At 38.9% G+C, this 18,362-nt stretch overlaps 3 protein-coding genes across 9 annotated transcripts; 1 reads left to right on the forward strand and 2 right to left on the reverse strand.

The window, feature by feature from the left end:
* Window positions 1–952: 952 nt before the first annotated feature.
* Window positions 953–6,461, reverse strand: unga (uracil DNA glycosylase a). The gene is made up of 9 exons (XM_034238257.1): window positions 6,370–6,461; window positions 6,176–6,230; window positions 3,586–3,644; window positions 3,060–3,260; window positions 2,882–2,977; window positions 1,910–2,007; window positions 1,704–1,792; window positions 1,423–1,601; window positions 953–1,340 (listed from the first exon to the last, which is right to left on the reverse strand). Exons 1-9 carry the CDS (start codon window positions 6,373–6,375, stop codon window positions 1,200–1,202), a joined length of 924 nt encoding a protein of 307 aa, XP_034094148.1. The 5' UTR covers window positions 6,376–6,461; the 3' UTR covers window positions 953–1,199.
* alkbh2 (alkB homolog 2, alpha-ketoglutarate dependent dioxygenase) lies at window positions 3,182–8,631 on the forward strand. 6 transcript variants are annotated; one of them, XM_034238262.1, is made up of 4 exons: window positions 3,182–3,307; window positions 7,100–7,388; window positions 7,469–7,667; window positions 7,926–8,631. In XM_034238262.1, the coding sequence occupies exons 2-4, from the start codon at window positions 7,148–7,150 to the stop codon at window positions 8,233–8,235; spliced, it is 750 nt and encodes a 249-aa protein (XP_034094153.1). In that variant the 5' UTR covers window positions 3,182–3,307; window positions 7,100–7,147; the 3' UTR covers window positions 8,236–8,631. The 6 variants fall into 6 exon arrangements, with proteins under 6 accessions (XP_034094153.1, XP_034094151.1, XP_034094149.1 ...); XM_034238260.1 differs by having other exon boundaries at window positions 3,255–3,497; XM_034238258.1 differs by lacking the exon at window positions 3,182–3,307 and adding an exon at window positions 4,287–4,343.
* Window positions 8,632–8,985: 354 nt separating this feature from the next.
* Window positions 8,986–17,312, reverse strand: usp30 (ubiquitin specific peptidase 30). Of its 2 annotated transcripts, none has more exons than XM_034238255.1 (13): window positions 17,146–17,312; window positions 15,161–15,270; window positions 14,896–15,069; window positions 13,997–14,100; window positions 13,786–13,884; window positions 12,723–12,768; window positions 12,550–12,644; window positions 12,407–12,466; window positions 12,210–12,296; window positions 11,996–12,076; window positions 11,616–11,838; window positions 11,419–11,530; window positions 8,986–10,620 (listed from the first exon to the last, which is right to left on the reverse strand). In XM_034238255.1, the coding sequence occupies exons 1-13, from the start codon at window positions 17,214–17,216 to the stop codon at window positions 10,368–10,370; spliced, it is 1,515 nt and encodes a 504-aa protein (XP_034094146.1). In that variant the 5' UTR covers window positions 17,217–17,312; the 3' UTR covers window positions 8,986–10,367. The 2 variants fall into 2 exon arrangements, with proteins under 2 accessions (XP_034094146.1, XP_034094147.1); XM_034238256.1 differs by lacking the exon at window positions 17,146–17,312 and adding an exon at window positions 16,891–17,073.
* Between the last annotated feature and the right edge of the window lie 1,050 nt (window positions 17,313–18,362).

Raw genomic sequence — 18,362 nt, forward strand, 5'->3', positions numbered from 1 at the left:
AAGGCGAATTACTTCCTGTTTTTTTACCCCCAAAGGATTCTGCACAGGAGGGTGCTGTTGTAAATGTCAATTTATTAAAAGGACAGTGTTTATTTTTATAGTTTTAAACAAGGCAACTTCCCTGCATTATGTTTTATATAAATTGATTTCAGAAGTGGGAGAAGTTATGAAAGTACTGAGATCTTGTACTTAAGTAAAAGTAGAAGTACCAGAGTTTAGGATACTCTGTTACAAGTCCTGCATTAAAACTGTTACTCAAGTAAAAGTACAAAAGTATTAGTATCAAAATATACTAAAAGAACCAAAAGTAAAAGTGCAGATTCGACCATTTAAGAATAACATATGTTTGTATTATAATTATTGATGCATTAAAGTGTTATCAAAGCTGGAATAGTTTTAATGACTTTGTACACTGAAGGGTAGCTTATGAATTTTACTACATGTGTAACGCAAGTCTTATTTAAATGTTGATTATATTTTACATTTAAAAAATATATATGCTAAGTAACTGCAGTAAAGGTATTAAATAAATGTAGTGGAGTAAAAGTGCACCTTTTACCTTTACCTGTATTGGGGTAGAAGTAAAAAAAAAAAAAGAAGGAAATTCTCAAGTACAAGTCTCCCCAAAGTTGTACTTGAGAACAGTATTTGAGTAAATGTACTTAGTTACTTTACACCACTTCTTAATTTGACTTAACTGAATGTTAATTAAACTCAAGCAACTTGTGTTAGTTTAAGCAAAGTGACAGCTGGTGAAATGACTGACATGTTTACTTGCAGGAAAAGCAGTGGCCTTATTATTTAGCCTTGTGCATGATCCACACGTTATTTTACTAAAACAAAAGAAACCACTAATGTGAAGTGATTCTGAAATGCAGTGTGACGTGAGCTGCTCCACTTGGTATGTGTATCTGAGGTAGCTGGCTGAGTGATCACATTAAGAAACAATATCCACTATTTAGAAACTCTTTAATAGAACCAACATTTCAATAAAGTAAAGAGAAAACACAGACATATTTACAATGTTGGAAAAACATATTGAGAAAGATATAGTTAAGAATATTCAGTGTTAAACACTTAATATTTTCTTGACTCTCATAAAGAAATATCTGCACATTCTATTGATAAAACAGGAAGCTTATGGGTGGGTTTTGATCTGTAGTTAACGAACATTCATGTTGAGAACCATGAAAAACAGTTCAAAGAGACTTCCAGTTTATGGGAGACTTTCCCGATTGCACCAGGTACTCGTTGGCCTTGGAGAAATGTTTGCACCCGAAGAATCCTCTACGAGCGGACAGGGGGGAAGGATGCACCTCCTGCAGGACGAGGTGGCGTTTCTGCAGACACAGAAAACATGAACTTAGATGCATGAACATTAGAAATACGCTTTCTTTTAAAACCACAGTGCTGCAGACTAACCCCATCAATGGCAGCTCCTTTCTTCTGAGCATACGCTCCCCAAAGCATGAACACCAGGCCTTCCTGGTTGTTGCTGAGCCACTGCACGACGGCGTCAGTGAACGTCTCCCAGCCTCTGCCTTTGTGGGAGTTGGCGTTGCTCGCTCGGACGGTCAACACAGCATTGAGCAACAACACACCTGATTGAGCCAGGACACAGATGGAGAAGACGGCAGTCAGATAATTGCTATCATCTTTGCGTAAACATTCAACAAACTGCTTCTTTTTTTTTTTTAAATAACCTTGTTCGGACCATCCAGTCAGATCTCCGTGTCGAGGGTGCTGAAAGCCTTCAATGTCCGTCACCAGTTCTTTGTACATGTTCTCCAAACTACAAATAAAAAACATCAAAATGTGTGTTGAATATGTCAAAGCATTGCACATGACTGCATTGTGTGATTTTAGAGAAGAAGAAGATCACTGGCAGAGATAATGAACATGTTTTAACCTGGGTGGAGGACGCTCTGGCTTTTTTACACTGAAGCACAATCCATGGGCTTGGTTAGGACCATGGTATGGATCCTGGCCAAGAATCACCACTTTGACCTAGAAATAGAGACAGATCTTCAGCAACACAAAATACGTTGCCACTAACTCGGATTTTCCATTTTTCGTTGCACTTTAATTATCCATGTGTTGTCCTCAGTGCCTGCTGCATTGTGTAGGCGGCTTTTTATGGATTTAGAGCATGGGAGGTGCTAAGATATGCTTGTCAATTTATGTCCCAAAAGCTATGAATGCACTGTAATACTGCATGAGCGTAGTGAGAGGGAGGATGTCTCACAATAAATAAATAAAACAGTTTAAGTTTATTGTTTGGGGGTATGTTTGTTAAGATAAGATATACTTTTATTGATCCCAGTTAGGGAAATTATTTTGTCACAGCAGCATGTAGATGCATTGCACATGAATGAAAAGTTAAGGAAAATAGATATAAACAGCCAATGTATGCATAAGCAGTACAAAAAAATAGAAAATAAACCAAAGAGAACAGTACATGTGTACATATCAACAGTAAAATATGTTTATCTAGAGTATCTCTTTTGAATATACAATATCAATTAATATCAGATTTACAGATAGAACTGAAGATGGTATACATGTTTGTTGAAGTTAAAGGACACTACAAGGGGCGTCAGGCATTCAAACAAGGCTAAAAAAAATGTCATTTTATTATTGTTTTGACTCTGGAACCGCATCAAACAAAGACACAGAAAAGCTACATGTATGCCAACCTTTAAAAACATATTTAGTCTATATTAAAGCTATTTTCTACACATTTGTGCACCTTGTTTTTATATTTATATTATACTTTGTCTCTTAAAATTCCTCAAATTGGGATCAATAAAGTACTTCTTATCTTATTTATGCCATGGATCAATAACAAATGAAGGGGGTTTAAGGGGACAGATAAACTCACATCTCGGATGTCACACATCTGGGTCCAGGTGAAGACTTCTTCAGCAGGAGGGTACACAGTGCAGCTCTTCCTCTCTTGAGAAACAAAATCCATCAACTGTGGCACAGATATAAAGTTATTCAAACTGTTCGAAACACGAGGCTTACTATACGAGCAGTTTTATTTGTTTTTCTCTTACGTTTTTAAAATAAGGCTTTTCAAACTCTACTGACAGTCCCTCTCTCCAGCTTTCCCCAAACCCTGGAGGTGTTTCTGCGGAAGTCCTTTCCTCCATTGCTGCTCTCTTGTTGCAGGCGATCCTCTCCAGCTGATCCGGGGACAGAGGAGCAGGAGACGGGCTGGAAACCTCCGACTCCACCGCCGAGGACTTTGGCTTCTTCTGCACAATTTTGGTGTATTGAGCAAAATACAAAACTTGAGAGAAAGGTGCGCCTTGAGGCTTTAAAAACCTTCGACAATGTATTACAAACATATCGTAGTGGGCGGACTATTGCACCACGTTTATCAACAATCAAGAACACAGCCGTGCTTGTGAACGCAGCTTGGGTTACACTGCACGTGTCGCGGGAAACTACGAATCCCTTCCGTTTTAAATACTAATGCAAGTACAATCAATGTAAGTGATGTTTTAATATGCATCTTTTAGCATTACACACGTTACATGAGGCTAATGGTAAATGACAAATAATATAAATTGTGCTCACCGGGTGTTTTGCATCCTTCTCGGATTCATTTACGTCCTTAGAAATCCTCTTTTTCGAGACTGGAGAGAAAAATGAGTTAATCGTTTTTTGTCCAATCATTTTAGCTGAAACACCTGGACGGTAAGGTAAGAACGAAACGGAGGTGGGCTAAACGGATAACTAAAACCAGCACCCTCTCTCTGGGACTGAAGTGTTCGCGCCAACACGAAGTGACGAACCGGGGTTATGTTAATGAGCTGAGATATGTTCAAGACACACACTGCTGTTTGGGGTTTTCCACAGTTTGTAGCAGGTAAAGTAAAGGGTTATGGCTAGAAAGGATCCGTCTTGTGTAAATATGACGTCACATGCTCGTTGTAACTGAAGTTACCTACTGTAACTCCAGTTTCTATGAGTATTGGCGTAGCCCTCTAAGGCTATCGCTATTGGGTGATCTCCCTGCGCACCCGCGCAGAACTGAAAACAGTAGGCTTGTTTGAGACAAGCGAGACCTGCGCAGTTGCGATCAACGTCTTGCTAGTGCGTTGCATGATGGTTAGTCATTTTGTCCGACTGGCTCTGGAGGCTCCATGGATGTATAATAAGAATAATAATAAGGGAGGCTCGCCTACATGAGACGTTGAAATCTCGCGGGACAAAGACGCCCGCAGCCTTGAGAGCGAGGCGCGGCGAGGCGGCGCAGTTGCTCTCCACGGGCTGCGGAAGCGAAATGCTTGATGGGAAACGACTCGCTGGTATCTCGAGCTGAGCGCTCATTGGTGGTTTTTACCCCGTGCTGCTGATGAAACTCTCCAATTGGCTCGGCAAAAGTTTGTTGTTGTTTTGTGTCAGTTTTACGTCGCCACATCCATTCCCATTTTTCATCATTGTTCCACAATGTTTATCATCATGACATTAATATCTATATATTTTATACTATACTTGCACTGCTTACCGTTTTCATACTTTATATATCTTAGCACATTCATACACACTGTTCATACTGCTCACAGGCTGATATCTAGTGTATTCATACCCCTCACTGTTTATTCATCATTCAATTCATTCTATATTTTATTCTGTCTATTGTGTACATTACTTTTCACTTTACTGCTTGTTGCACCTGGTTAGAAGCTAAACTGCATTTTGTTGTCTCAGTACCTGTAATATGTGCAATAACAATAAAGTTGAATCTAATCTTGAGCAGGAACAAATGTATTTACTTAGTACATATCTGACATTAACGATAAAACACATTTGTGCATTATTTATAAATGCAAACCTTGACTCCGGAGGTGGCGGTATGCAATCCGCCAAAAAACCGAGAGAAGAAGAATAAGAAGCCGACTCCGAGCTGTCCGACCTCAGGCGAGCTTTTTGAGACCTCCCCCGGCTGCGATCGGCTATTCTCGTCTACTTTCGAGGCGAGCCGCAACGCGTCTCAAACAAGCCTACTCGGGCCTTGTATTGTGAACGCAACGCTGCGCAAATGTGGGTCTGACTCTCCCTCACAGAGGGTGACTGGCTGTCTACATGATGTGGCCTGCCGACATGGCCACTTTCATACAGATCATACACTAATGCCCTCGATTGGTCTCTGTGTGTCATTCAAAGCTCGTGAGGGTGTGTATGTGTGGCGCGAGCGAGAGAGAAAGCGCGCACACCGGTTACGTGTATTGTTGTTGTTAGCATCTGGTGCTAGCTAGCTGCGCTAACGGATATAATGAGCTGTCAACAAGGTGGAGGAGAGTCCTCTCCTGTCAGACTGAGACTGATAACTACCGCTCAGGTGAGGTAAAGGACTCCGAGTGTTTAGATAGTTAACTTAATGTAAGTTCTCTGTGGGTATCAAACGGTTTGGTCACCATTTATGTAAACACATATTTCCATTTGAGGGGTAGTGATTAGTAAAATATGCATGAATAATAACAAAAAAATGTTAACTAGGTGAAAAAAGGTAAGATACACTTTAAAAACTTGTTGAGCTAAAACTAGTCTTTGCTGCTGCCTCAAAGAGGAGCAGGAGGGAGACAGGAGAGGCTGGTTCAGGAGCCCAGACACACTCACAACTATAAATGAACCAAAATCAAATAAATAAACAAGTTTCAATATTGTTCATATTGGATATGGGATGTTATTGGCTATGGCCATGTTCTTATGATTTTATGATTATTTAAATGTAGGCTATACAGTTCTGTTTCATATGGGTGTAGTCTCTTTATTTCCCCCTCAAAGTGCACCAGATTGATGCATTTAAGTCCAACATTTAAAAAAAAATCTTAAACCATGTCCATATGTTTATTCTGGGGTAGTAGATTGAAAGTTTAGGGCTATCACTATGGGCAGCAAGCAACGCTGTAAATATTGACAAATAAATCCAGGAAAATGGCACAAAAGAAAACTGGTAGTGGCCTGGCTGGGTGTATAATTCCCGGCCTGACTCATGTCCCAGTCCGGCCCTGCCCAATAGCGATAGCCTTAGAGGGCGAAGACCGAAATATAACTCTCGTTGTAATCGGAGCGGCTCGGAAACACATGCAACATACACATTAATGCAGCAGCAATATTAATAGAGAAACATCAGACATAATAGTAAAACACTGAAAGTAACCTTTGATTGCACCAGGAGCTATCTTGGGACTTTTACTGCGACAACGTTGACTTGCCTGTGAATAAAAAATAAACCATAGTGTTGGTGATCTACAGTGTTGTCATTCTTCTTTGAACAGCAAGACCGCTAACACCCTATTTCAACAATCACACTCCCTGTCATTGACATCATTAATAGATAGTTTAGCTTCTCACCATCATTTGCTGTGGCCCACTGATGTTAACGATCGTAACTGAAAGGCTGCCTGACAAACGTAAACATTCAGCCACGTGACTTGCAAACTCTTGCGAGAGTTGTACACAAGATGGATCCTTTCTAGCCATAACCAAAGTAAAGGGTCAAGCATTGCTTCGAGAACAATCTATGGTTTTCATGAATTCTGTGTAAAGTTTACCGTGAAATCTATTCTGCGTCAAGTTGTATTGGTTATTATGGCTGTTGGTTTTGTTTTACGTTGTGCATAAAGGCATGTTGGGATCATTAATGGGCCACATTACAAATAAATGAATCGTCTATTTTGAAAAAGAGTCATTTTCAAGAAAAATGCCAAAATGAATGTGGTTCCATGTTCAGAAATGTGAGGATTTACTGCTTCTTCGGTGTCTTTTATCATAGTAAATTACATGTGTTTACTATTTGAACAGTTTTAACCTTGGGCTCAGGGAGAGTTTTCACTATTATCGCACATCATTTTAGATATAATTAGTCATTAATATGAATTAGTAGCTAACAGGTTATTTAATTCAAAAAATAATTGTGAGTTGCGTTATTATACTTAATAATAAAGCACTGAATACAACAAAAAATAACAAACATAATATTGGTGAGAAGTAAACTTGATGCAGACCCACTCTGCAGATTTGTTTCACAGTTCTTTATATAAATCTCACAATTGATAATGTTTGATTTTCTTTCGTCATCCAGGTCCTTAACAATCCTTCAACTGAGAACCCCAGACAACAGGTGACTGCAATGGAAACGTTTGTGAAAAAACGCTCCTTCATTAGTGAAGCCAGAAGTCCACAGAAGAAGATCAAACTGGAGAGTGATGAGGGGATGGAGCAGGATGAGGAAGATGAGGAGTTTTCTCATCCTGTTCCCTGGCAGAAAATAGAGGCGGAAGGACTAGACTGTGATTATGCTCTGCTGTTCTCCAAAGAAGAAGCAGACAACCTCTGTAAACAGCTGGAGGAGGAGGTGGTGTACTCAACAGGTACAATATCAAACCTTTTTCTGTAACATTAGGACGAGTTGTAGTGTACAGTTGAACGATTGTGGCTGTTTTTGTTCCAGGGGAAGAAGCTAAGGTCCAGGTGTTTGGAAAGGTGTACGATATACCAAGAAAGCAAGCCACATATGGAGATGCAGGTCTCACCTACACTTATTCAAGAGTGACACGTTTAGCCAACTCTTGGACTCCAACCTTGGAATATATACGGGATGCTGTCACTAAAACAACTGGACAAGCGTTCAACTTCGTCTTGGTCAACAGGTGAGACATTTCTGAATAAAAGCTGGAAAGAGACAAGTTTTACATTTGTCTCCCTGCTAAAATCTCAATCAATTTAAAATTCTAATCTTGCACTATTGTATGGTTTTTAAAATCAGTTTTATTGTTTATGTCTTATATGTTGCATTGTTGGAGGAGCCTGGGACATAATATTTTCATTACCATATTTACACTAGCTAATAAACAAGACAATAAAGCCTTTGAATCTTTAATCTTGAAACATTTTCTTCTCGCCTCCAGGTACAAAGATGGCCAGGATCACATGGGCGAGCATCGTGATGATGAGAAGGAGCTGGACCCCCTCTGTCCCATCGCCTCCGTCTCTCTGGGAGCGCCACGAGACTTTATCTTCCGGCACAGAGATGCTCGGGGGAAACAAAGCCTCAGGCAGATTGAACCCGTGAAGCTGGAGCTCGCTCACGGGAGCCTCCTCCTCATGAACTCCCCGACCAACACTTTCTGGTACCACAGCCTGCCTGTCCGCAAGAAGAGTTCCCTGCCTCGCATCAACCTGACATTTAGACGCATCGTAGTTGACAGAAAGAAATGACCAGCAGGGGGATTAACAACCTGGCCATTGGTCCAAGAACCCTCTGACTAAGGGACAATTAAGGCTGAACGGACAAGTCACATGCTGTTCTTGGCCACATGGACAAATAACATAAGCTAATATGGGTTTTTAGCTGAATCTGAGAGACTATGATGACCGCACAAGTCAGGACTGTGTACTTGGACTCTTAAGAATCAGAATATTTTTTACAGTGAACTTATTTGTGTTAAAAATGACCCAAACGTCTGACTGACTTGATTTCAAACTATCATTTCAGTAACTTGTCCTCCAGTTGTATGGTGAAGCAGCTGGCTATGTCTCCAAAGAAAGATAGAGACGTTGCCAGAGCGATGGAACACTTTCCTTATTACAAATAAAAACATTTTTTGAAAGGTGCGTTGTGTGCTGTTCCAAAGAAGGAACAATGACTTTGTGGATTGGGTTTAAAATGTTTTTAAAGTGGCTTCTGATCCATCCCTGGCAGATGTTGGCAGTTATCTGTAAATGATGAATCAGAAGATTATTTTGTCAGTCAGCATTTGGCACTAAAAAACACTTGAAATTATGCATTGTATTTCTTTTTGAGAAATGTACATCTCTACAGAGAAAATAATTAGTTTAAAACATTTGGTAACACTTGAAAGTCTTGTAGTGTTTGGGTCAAGGACAGGTCAGTAAGTGTGGGCTGATCTTCAGCATCTCTGCTGGCACACAATCTCTGACAATGATATTAATAATTCTCTGAATATGTAAAAAATAAAACTCTAAATTGAGTTTCTTTTTTTTTAATACCTGAAAACAATCACCTTTACAGATTGCACGCAAACACACACTCACGTTAATATACATCAGTGCAAATTGCAAATTGCAAACATTAACAAGAGGTTCTGAACCAGGCCATTTCTCCATTTGACTGGTTTGGTAGGAGCAAATCGGCAGCTTCACATCATTATTTATATTCAGGATAACTTGCCCAAAGACCTGATTAATACACTTTTTAGCATCAACACCAAGCAAGATGGCTTTGATGCATTATATTGTGTTAACATCATATTTAGCACACATGGCTTAATGCGTTAAACAATAAACATATTGACCATTAAAGACAACATGGCACTTTGACCTCAACTCTGCAAATCATGACAATGTGAGAAATCTTGGATAAATAGAAAAATACCAAATGCAACCTCTTGTGAAAAAAGTCCATAGAAACATTAATTCCAATAGTTTGACATACACTGTTAGCAATGATTAGGCTGATTCGTTTTTATGAGAACCACAGTTGGGGAAAGTTATACCTAATTGACATCATAATATGCAACAAATTCTAAATAATATCTCCAAGAATACTTACTTTAGCTACTTCAGTGTGAACAAGCAGTGGTTACACAATAACAGGAACATTACTCAGCATCATAGAAATGCCAGAGTTCAGTAAGCTTTACACATGAACAATGATTAGCAGGGCTGTCACTTTAGAGTGCACTATATTGTCAAATGTTCCCGTTTTTGTCCCACTGAAGCCAAAATGCTGCATGACAGAAACTGTTACACATGTCAAAGTATTGCAGTGAGGCACGATCAAAGATATTTGACAAAAAAATCATGCAGGTCCATAATCTTTGGGATTGAGAGCATCCCACTCTGGAGGAGGCAAAGCGTCCACTCGTGGATTTCATATAAAACCGGGGTTGATGGTTAGTCAGTGGCTGCTAGATCTGGTAGAAATGGTAATCTATTGAATGGCTGGAAGAGTTTGAACATTCATGTGGAAAAAAAAGGTTAATGTCAGTTTTTTCCTTTGGTGAGTTTGAATATTTACCTTATGAAATAAAATCATTATTGTAGCATTTGCTTTATTATTTTTCACATGAAGTTTCAAACTGTCATGATGTTGGATGAAGAAAGATTTTATTTTTTTTATTTTTTTCAATCTGCAGATTTTAATATTCCCCAGCCTTTCTAACGCTGATTCAGAAGACACCTTTCAACGATGTCCAACATGTTGCTGTGATCCATGATGTAAGAGAAACACCACGGTGACCCCAGGATGGTCTCATTGTCACAAAGTCATAACCCTCCTGACGGCCACACACAGCCGGGACAGTTTGATGGACAGGCAGCAGTCGGTGTTACTCCTCCGAGCGCGGAGCGAGGTCCAGCCTCCGGACTCTCTCGTAGAAGAGCATGTAGGCGTTGGACGACAGCACCTCCTGTAGGCTGGCTTTTCGAACCGAGTCGTCGGACACCCAGAGCCACTGGGAGCTGAAGGGTGAGGAGGGGCGGGCCGAGCAGGGGCTGCGGCGGTACGTCACGAAGTGTCCCGAGTGCATGTCGCCGTGGTGCACCAGCACGGCCGTGAGCTGGAAAAGGTACTCTGTAGAACTGGGAAGAGAGACGCTACAATCAGAAGAGATATTATGATGCTGCGCTGTGGAGGGCTGCCGTGTCTCGAGCTCCTCTCCAATGCTGCATCTGCACTATTTTTATTGTTTTTTTATTTGTTTTATTCATATTTATGTTGCATTGTTTTAGGAGCCTGTGTACAGTTTTTCATTGCATATCTACGCTGTAGCTACTGTGCAAATGACAATAAAGCCTTTTGAACCTTTGAGATATACAGAACGATGCATTATACAGGCAAAGCTTGTATATAGACTCTTATTGCACTATTTTATTTTTTGTATTTACTTGCACTATTTTTTTCTGTTTTTCTGTGTTATTGTGTTGCACTGTTGGAGGAGCCTGTGACCTAAGATTTTCATCGTCATAACTAAACTGTAGCTATGCATGGACGTATGACTAATAAAAGCCTTGAACGCCTTATTTCGAAAGCCTATTTCAACAACAAGGCAATTTAAAGCATTAAGACCTAGTGTAGAGTAAGCACAATATAAGGTTACATTTAAACACAGTTGTTAAAATAGCAAGAGAATAGAATAGGTACAGATACAGAAAAGTATTCACTTTTGACTTAAAGTTAGTAAGGGTTGCAGCAGGCCTGCAGTTTTCTTAGAGTTTGTTCCAGATATATAAAGCATAAAAAGTGACACTTCTTCCCTGTGTTTAGTTTGAAATAAAAAACATTATGTTGGGCTGATGGGCTTTGATTAGCACCACAGCTCAGAATAGCTTGATATGCATTGTATTCATTGTAAGGTTGCATCTTGACATTGAGGTTACCTGAAGTCATTTGTGAAGCCGTGCTGTGGGTTCAAGCCAGGAGACTGAAGAAACACAGAGGAAAATGTTCCGTTGGAAAAAGGTTTGTTATTGTTGTCCGGATGCTCTGCTCCTGGAAGACAAAAGAGAAACAAAATGCATGAAGACAAAAAAAGGGATTCTGAAGCAAATGATATCAAAGAGTTCAGAAAACACACCAGTGCCGTTAGCGGAGAGCTTTTCCGTGGAATCATCTGAACCTTCTGCCTTTTTGGGGTTCAGAGCACATTTGATCCGCTGACTTCTGTGTGTGTGAGCGTTGTGTTTGTAGCGGCCCATCGAGAGATACTCTGTAAACTGCACATGCTCCGGTCTCTTGATGGGGGAGCCTTCGTTGGACCACGTCAGCCTTTGTAAATGGATGCAGAGGCATTGGGGGAGCTAGCAGAGGGAGGAAGAAGGGAAAAAACAATACATCTTCAAACATCTTTCACTAAGAAATAAAGGGACGTTTTGATCTACTAAATTGGGCACAAACAAGCTTTCGCAGTGTATTATTAATCAGGTAATTGCATAGTGATATTAATAAAAATGTCACCTTTCCCAGTTTAAGCTGTTTAACAAATGTTGTCCTCTGGCTTCCAAGAACTTCGCCATTTACTGAGGTCCCTTGTTGAAGCTGAGTGGAAATGAGACAAAATAAAAACAATAAAAACATTTGTAGGTTTTTCACAAGAGTTGCCTCGCTTTGATTCTATTCTTCTTTCTTAAGTTGACTACCAGAAGTAGGCAAGACAGATACTTCAGTGTACCTTGGTGCAGTTTTCACAATCCACTTCTTTGATGGTTTCCGAAGAAATAAAATGTTGAAGACACTGATCTAGAGAGACAGGTCGACCCTGAGGACACAGGCAGATCAAATGATGACAAACAGAACACCAAAAATCTGTATTGAGTTGTAATACCATTATAACTTTTAGTATTAACGTGTTCCTAAAATCTTTCTTACCCACTGAGGTAAAGGGATGGACAGGGAAAGGCTCTCAAATGAGTCGTACCGCACCGGACTCTAACCAAAAGCAAAGGAGAGGAATAAATCAACAACAAAAAAGTACAACAACCGTTTCCTGTCCGAAAAAACTGAACACCTACTTGTTGTTCGCAGCGCTTGCATGACATATTGCTTGTTAAACAACCATGAAAAGGATTCTGAGACTTCCAAGGACTTGGTATCGGATGCAGAGGGGCTGAAAAAGGAAAAAGGAATACAGATGAAATAAGTTCCAGTTTGATATTCACATTTACATCATTTCATGTTTCTTTACCTCGACTTCTGCAGGTCATAGTTTTCTCATCTTGATCAGGAATGCTCTGGTATTAAACAAACACATACACTGATTAACCAGATTGTTATTTGTGACACTCTTAAACACTGCTGCAGTTCACATACTAACATTTCACTTTTATAAGGGTGTAGGAGGCAGAATTTGGTTTGAAATGGTGCTTCCCTCCATACAACCGATGTTCCAAAACATATACCTTCCTAAACAATTGAGAAAATAAGTAATTAAACAAAAAAGGAGATCAAATAAACTGGGCTGTAAATAGGCATTTTGCCACCATCAGTGTTAATGACCAAAATCAATATTCTGCTAACCCTCACCCATCACCCATTAGGAATCCAAATGTAATGTCTTAAGGGTCACATTTCCTTTGGAGTTTTACTGGCGCTGTCTGGTCTACAAAATCCCTTTTTTGTTTCATAAAACTGATCGATTGCCTTGAACTGATAATGTGTTAGCTTTGGCATGGTGACTTTATTTCATGTTTTTTTATTTATTTGTGTTCTCTTTGGCACATTAAAAATAGATTTTTTAATTCAACAACGTTACAATTTTTTATAACCTCCACAGCCACTAGATGGCGCTCTGAGGCCCACTGGCTGAGAGCATAGACTGTTTATATCAGTCTATGGCAGTGTTTCTCAAACTTTTTCATACCAAGGACCACTTAACCAATAAAAAAACACTCGAGGACCACCTAACTCCACAAATATCCAAAAACACATCGTTTTTTACAAATCGCCTGAAAATGGTACAAACAAGTGGCAACATGTGTGATGAAGGTGTTTATCTGGGCTATTTCATGCAATCGAAAATGAAACTTAAGCTCGCTCCATTGCGGAGATATTCCCGCGAGAGTGCGAAAAACTTTTATTTATTTCAAATGTGAAATGTTACCAATATACTCACGGACCACCAGTGGTCCGCGGACCACACTTTGAGAAGCACTGGTCTATAGTTATACAGTATATTAGGTTCAGAACAGCTTCTGCAGAGCATGTGAGTGCTGTTTTAAGATAATGAGAGTGTGGGCATGAAAACTTGCCTCGAGGGACTGCATGTCAAACAAGGGAACGATTTTCGGCTGCCGATCCCGCTCCTCATCCAGAGAAGACGTAAGAACATGAAAGAGCTCATGTGCATCCTGAGAGGGGACAAACAAAAAGACAGAAAACGGTTAATACATGAAACAATGCACCAAACATCATGTATGAAAATATCAAAGGAAACACCACCTAAAAACATTATTGACTAACCTGCTCTTCAAAGGAACTGATGTGCCAGCGGTACAGTCGGAGAACATCCAGGAGGCACCCGGCATCGAGAATATCTTCCTCCCCCGGCTCGTCTCTGGACAGATCTGTCAGAGCAGTCACCATCACCATCCTCATTAGAAATATGAATGAATACCGCATGTTCACTACTCTGGTGACTTGTCTAACAGAAAAAACTATACAATGACTTTAATATTATGATTCTTACTTGCTAATGTTTATCTCTTTACTGGCTTGAATGTCTTTGCTTAGCTAGAGAATTGTCCTTTGTAAAGAAGATTCTTACAATGTTATTTGTTACACTCTATGTAACAGTTTGACCTATAGCTTCCTGATACTGCCTCCCTTACTGCTAGCATGCTCCTTTCATTATCACCAAGCTTTGAATTGAATTGATTTATTTAAAACAAGGGACAGTGTACATTAATCAACATATTAAAAACATGTAAAAGTACTCGAATTAGCCAAAAGGCTAGTTCTCATCGATAGTCCCTTTGCCAGATGGTGATAGACATCCTTAAAGCAATAATAAAAATACCACAACATTGTTATACCATTGTACATATTTACAATAGATGACATCACTGAATACAGATAATAGTCATGATAATAAATAAAACATTTACAATACGCACTCATACACACACCTACACCCACACATCAGTGCTGACACTGTTGGTTTTCAATGAGCCACTTGACCCCCCCTTTCTTCTTTCTCTGTGTCTAAACGCAAACTCTATTCTGCGTCTTTCACTCTGCAGACAGTTTGCTTTCTGACTGAACTATCATATAAAATATGACAAAGACAGCTGAATGGTTGGATTCTTTGTCCACATTGGATAAATACCACACTTGTTAAACCATAGGATGGTTTTACATACCATTGAGTAGCTGGAGCAGTGTCGTGGACAGCTGATTGTCTTTGCAGGACTGGGTTGGAGGCAATCCTATTACCGTCTCCAGCCACCGGATGAAAGACGGACATGCTGCCAAACCCTGAAGCAAAGAGTTCAGGAAGCAGGTGTTGCCTAAGTTCAACAAACCAGGAACCATGCCTGAGGGAAAACACAGGTTGTTGTAAGTTCCTGATCTTCAACCGGTTCTCTGGATATAATCTGTGTATGACACGTTCCCTCTGACTCTTACCTCTCTTTCTCTTCCTTCTATCTGTAATTGGGCCCCACATCACATAGACTCCAGCTGCAACCGCAGCAGCTACCCCCCCGATGACACCCCAGTTCTTTATCATTTTGTTTCTGAAAAGAAAACATTATGTTAATGAAGCACAATAGATTATTTTTGAATGAAGGGGATATACACAACAGGTGATAACAATAAGTAAGGCGTGATGGTGGCAGGTAAATATACACTTTCATACATCACTGTTCTCGATTACGATGCAATGACACCGATGTGTTTTTCCAGTGCCCAACACCTGCATCTCCAAAACGATCATACATTTATGCCAACTGTCTAAAACTGTATCCACAAAAAAATTCACATTTGATCAGATTTTGTTTCAGGACTTATTCATTAAACTGTTTTAGATACAGCCGAGTATACCTAACAAACTGACAAATCAGAATATGTGTGTTGATTAAAAATAGTTCAGTTCACTAAAAAGTTAAGATAATAAAACATAAAACACCCTGATAAGCTGTCTCGCACTGCCGAATAGAGAGCACAAATCAAATAGTATTTGTGATGTAATCTTATCCATAAACGTTAACCTTTGACCGTTTCTGGGTAAAAAAAACCAATAAAACAAAAACAAACATGGAGCGAATAAAGATTAAAACAAAGTCAAATAAATCTTATTTAAGTAAAAGCACAAAGGTATTGTCAGCTAAATGTACTTAAAGTATGAAGAGTAAAAGTCCTCATTGTGCAGAAAAATTGCCTTAACGTGTGTTTACAATTAGATTCATATGACATTGCTAGATAATATTGTTGCATCAAGTAGCATTTTACTGTTGTAGACAAACAAAGTTCTGACTTTTTGTAATATATTTGACTCTTTTGTGATATAAGAGGTAGCCCCTAGTTTAATTTGAGATGCATTTTGTTAAAGGTAGCTAAAAGCTGTTAAATAAAAGTAGCAAAGTAAAGTGTACTTGTAATGTACTCCACTACATTTATTTAATCAAATCAAGTTTTATTTATATAGCACATTTATAAACGATTTTTGGTCGAGCCAAAGTGCTGTACATATAATAAAAATAGCCTACAGTAGAGACACTTTACAGCAAATACAACAGCACAGATTGTTCAGAATATCAGTATGAGAAAAACGACACCCTCTGTCCTTAGACCCTCACATCGTACAAGGAAACACTTCCAGAGAAAACCCACAGTTTAAGGGGAAAAATGGGAGAAACCTCAGATACCTAACTAATACCTTTAGTTACTTTGCCGATTTGGATAAATAATTTGAAATATAATCAACACTTAAATAAGACTTTAGTTTCACCTGAATTAAAACTAGCTGCACCTTTACCAGCTTTGATAACAATTTAATGCATCAATATTTATAATAAAAAAATATCATATATATCATTCTGAAATGGACCAATTTGCATAATAAGTACTACAACATGTTGATGACAATAGTTGTGTACTTTTACTTGAGTCAAATGTTGAATACAGGACTTTTACTTTCAACAGAGTATTAATTTCCTACACTCTGGTACTTCTACTTTTACTCAAGTACAATATCCGAGTACGTCTTCCACTTCAGTTTATTCACACCTCTAAGTAGAGTACTTGAGTAAATGTATTGTTTACTTTACACTTCTGCGTGTATAACTACCACTACGAAGCAGCTAACACCACCATTAGCATGCAGCTGCAGCAGAGCTAGCTTTAGGCTAACTTACCGACAACATCGAGGTTAATAGTGTGCCCTCGGCTGCTCTGTTGCCTCCTTTGATACAGACCCAAAGCTACTATATAGAAATATAAGTGACACTTCTCATTGCTGTGTTTCTCGTTAGCAGGTTTAGCAACTTAACCCGGACTCAGTGGTGCGCATGTTTCACTTTAGGTCGAACGCGTCATGACCTGCTCAACTCCTGACCCCTTGCACTATAAATAATCTGTATGTGATGTTTCTGCCAGAGGAGAGCTTTTACCTGACGATTTGTCCAGAGCCAAGAAACTCCTTCACAAGCTTATCAGAGCTTTCAGGTCTGCACCACAACATCCTGCTGCTTTCATGGCGGAACTCCAGTTTGTGGGGCCATGTCTGGTTTCAGGACGGACATAATGGGAGAGAGCACCGATGTGTTCACAGTTAACAGTCCGACCAGCAAAATGCGTGTTGCGCTCATTAACGGAATCATTAGTAACTCACCGCTGAAGAAGCGTACCGAGATGCTGAGGTGGATTGTTTCATGACACGGTTTATTCTTTAGATTTACTCTCTCTCTCAAGGAAGGGCTGGCAATATATTTCTGAAGTTGTTATGAGTCTTAATATTGTTCGAAATGTTTGAAAATAAACAACAACAGAAGTTCATAACAACATCCGGGGAATATACTTATTTTTAATTATGTAATTATTTATTTATTTTTAAATCACGGTTGCTTAGATACCACCATAATTCCACATTCTGCCTTCACATTAATGTTTCTTTGCTTTTTTGTCTAGCCTGTTGGTATTTTATTTGTTTTCTCCTCTGTATCATTTGCTTTATCTCTGGGATCTTTACTTTGATCTATTTCATTTTTATTTTTATTTTATTGTAATTTGTGTTCCAATTGTTTTAATGCAATTAAAATGCGTGTATCAAGCACTATGAATTATCTTTGTTTTAATGCACTTTCCGAAAAACAAAACATGTACAAGGTCTATACACTTCAGTTATTGTCTAGTACCGAGTAGGTTTTACATTACAAGAAACATACAATAGACATACTAAACAATAAATAATGGGAAAGTACAAGGTCCAGAACAGGAGGAGCAATATATGAATGGTAGATGTGGAAAAGTAAACAATACATGTATTTATAGCCATAATAAAATAAGGCTATGACAAAAAGTAGGAGTCAGAATCAAGTTAGCCAGGTACGTTTACATATACAAGGAATTTTCTTTGCGTTTTTAGATTATTTTTTACATTTAAATTTGGTCTAAATATTTGTCTTTATTCATTTGTAATGTTACTGTGTTTTTTAAAAATATATTTACTTGTTATAATCGTTATATTTTTGATCTTTTAAACCGTATTTTGTTATGTCGTTCATATTTACACCACCAAAAACCAAAGCAAATTCCTTGTATTTGTAAACTGGCCAAAAATGTGATTCTGACATTTTAGGCACATTTTATTATGGCTTTTTATTTATTT

The sequence above is a fragment of the Gymnodraco acuticeps genome, unplaced genomic scaffold, assembly GCF_902827175.1.
Source record: "Gymnodraco acuticeps unplaced genomic scaffold, fGymAcu1.1, whole genome shotgun sequence".
In the NCBI taxonomy this organism is placed as follows: Eukaryota; Metazoa; Chordata; class Actinopteri; order Perciformes; family Bathydraconidae; genus Gymnodraco; species Gymnodraco acuticeps.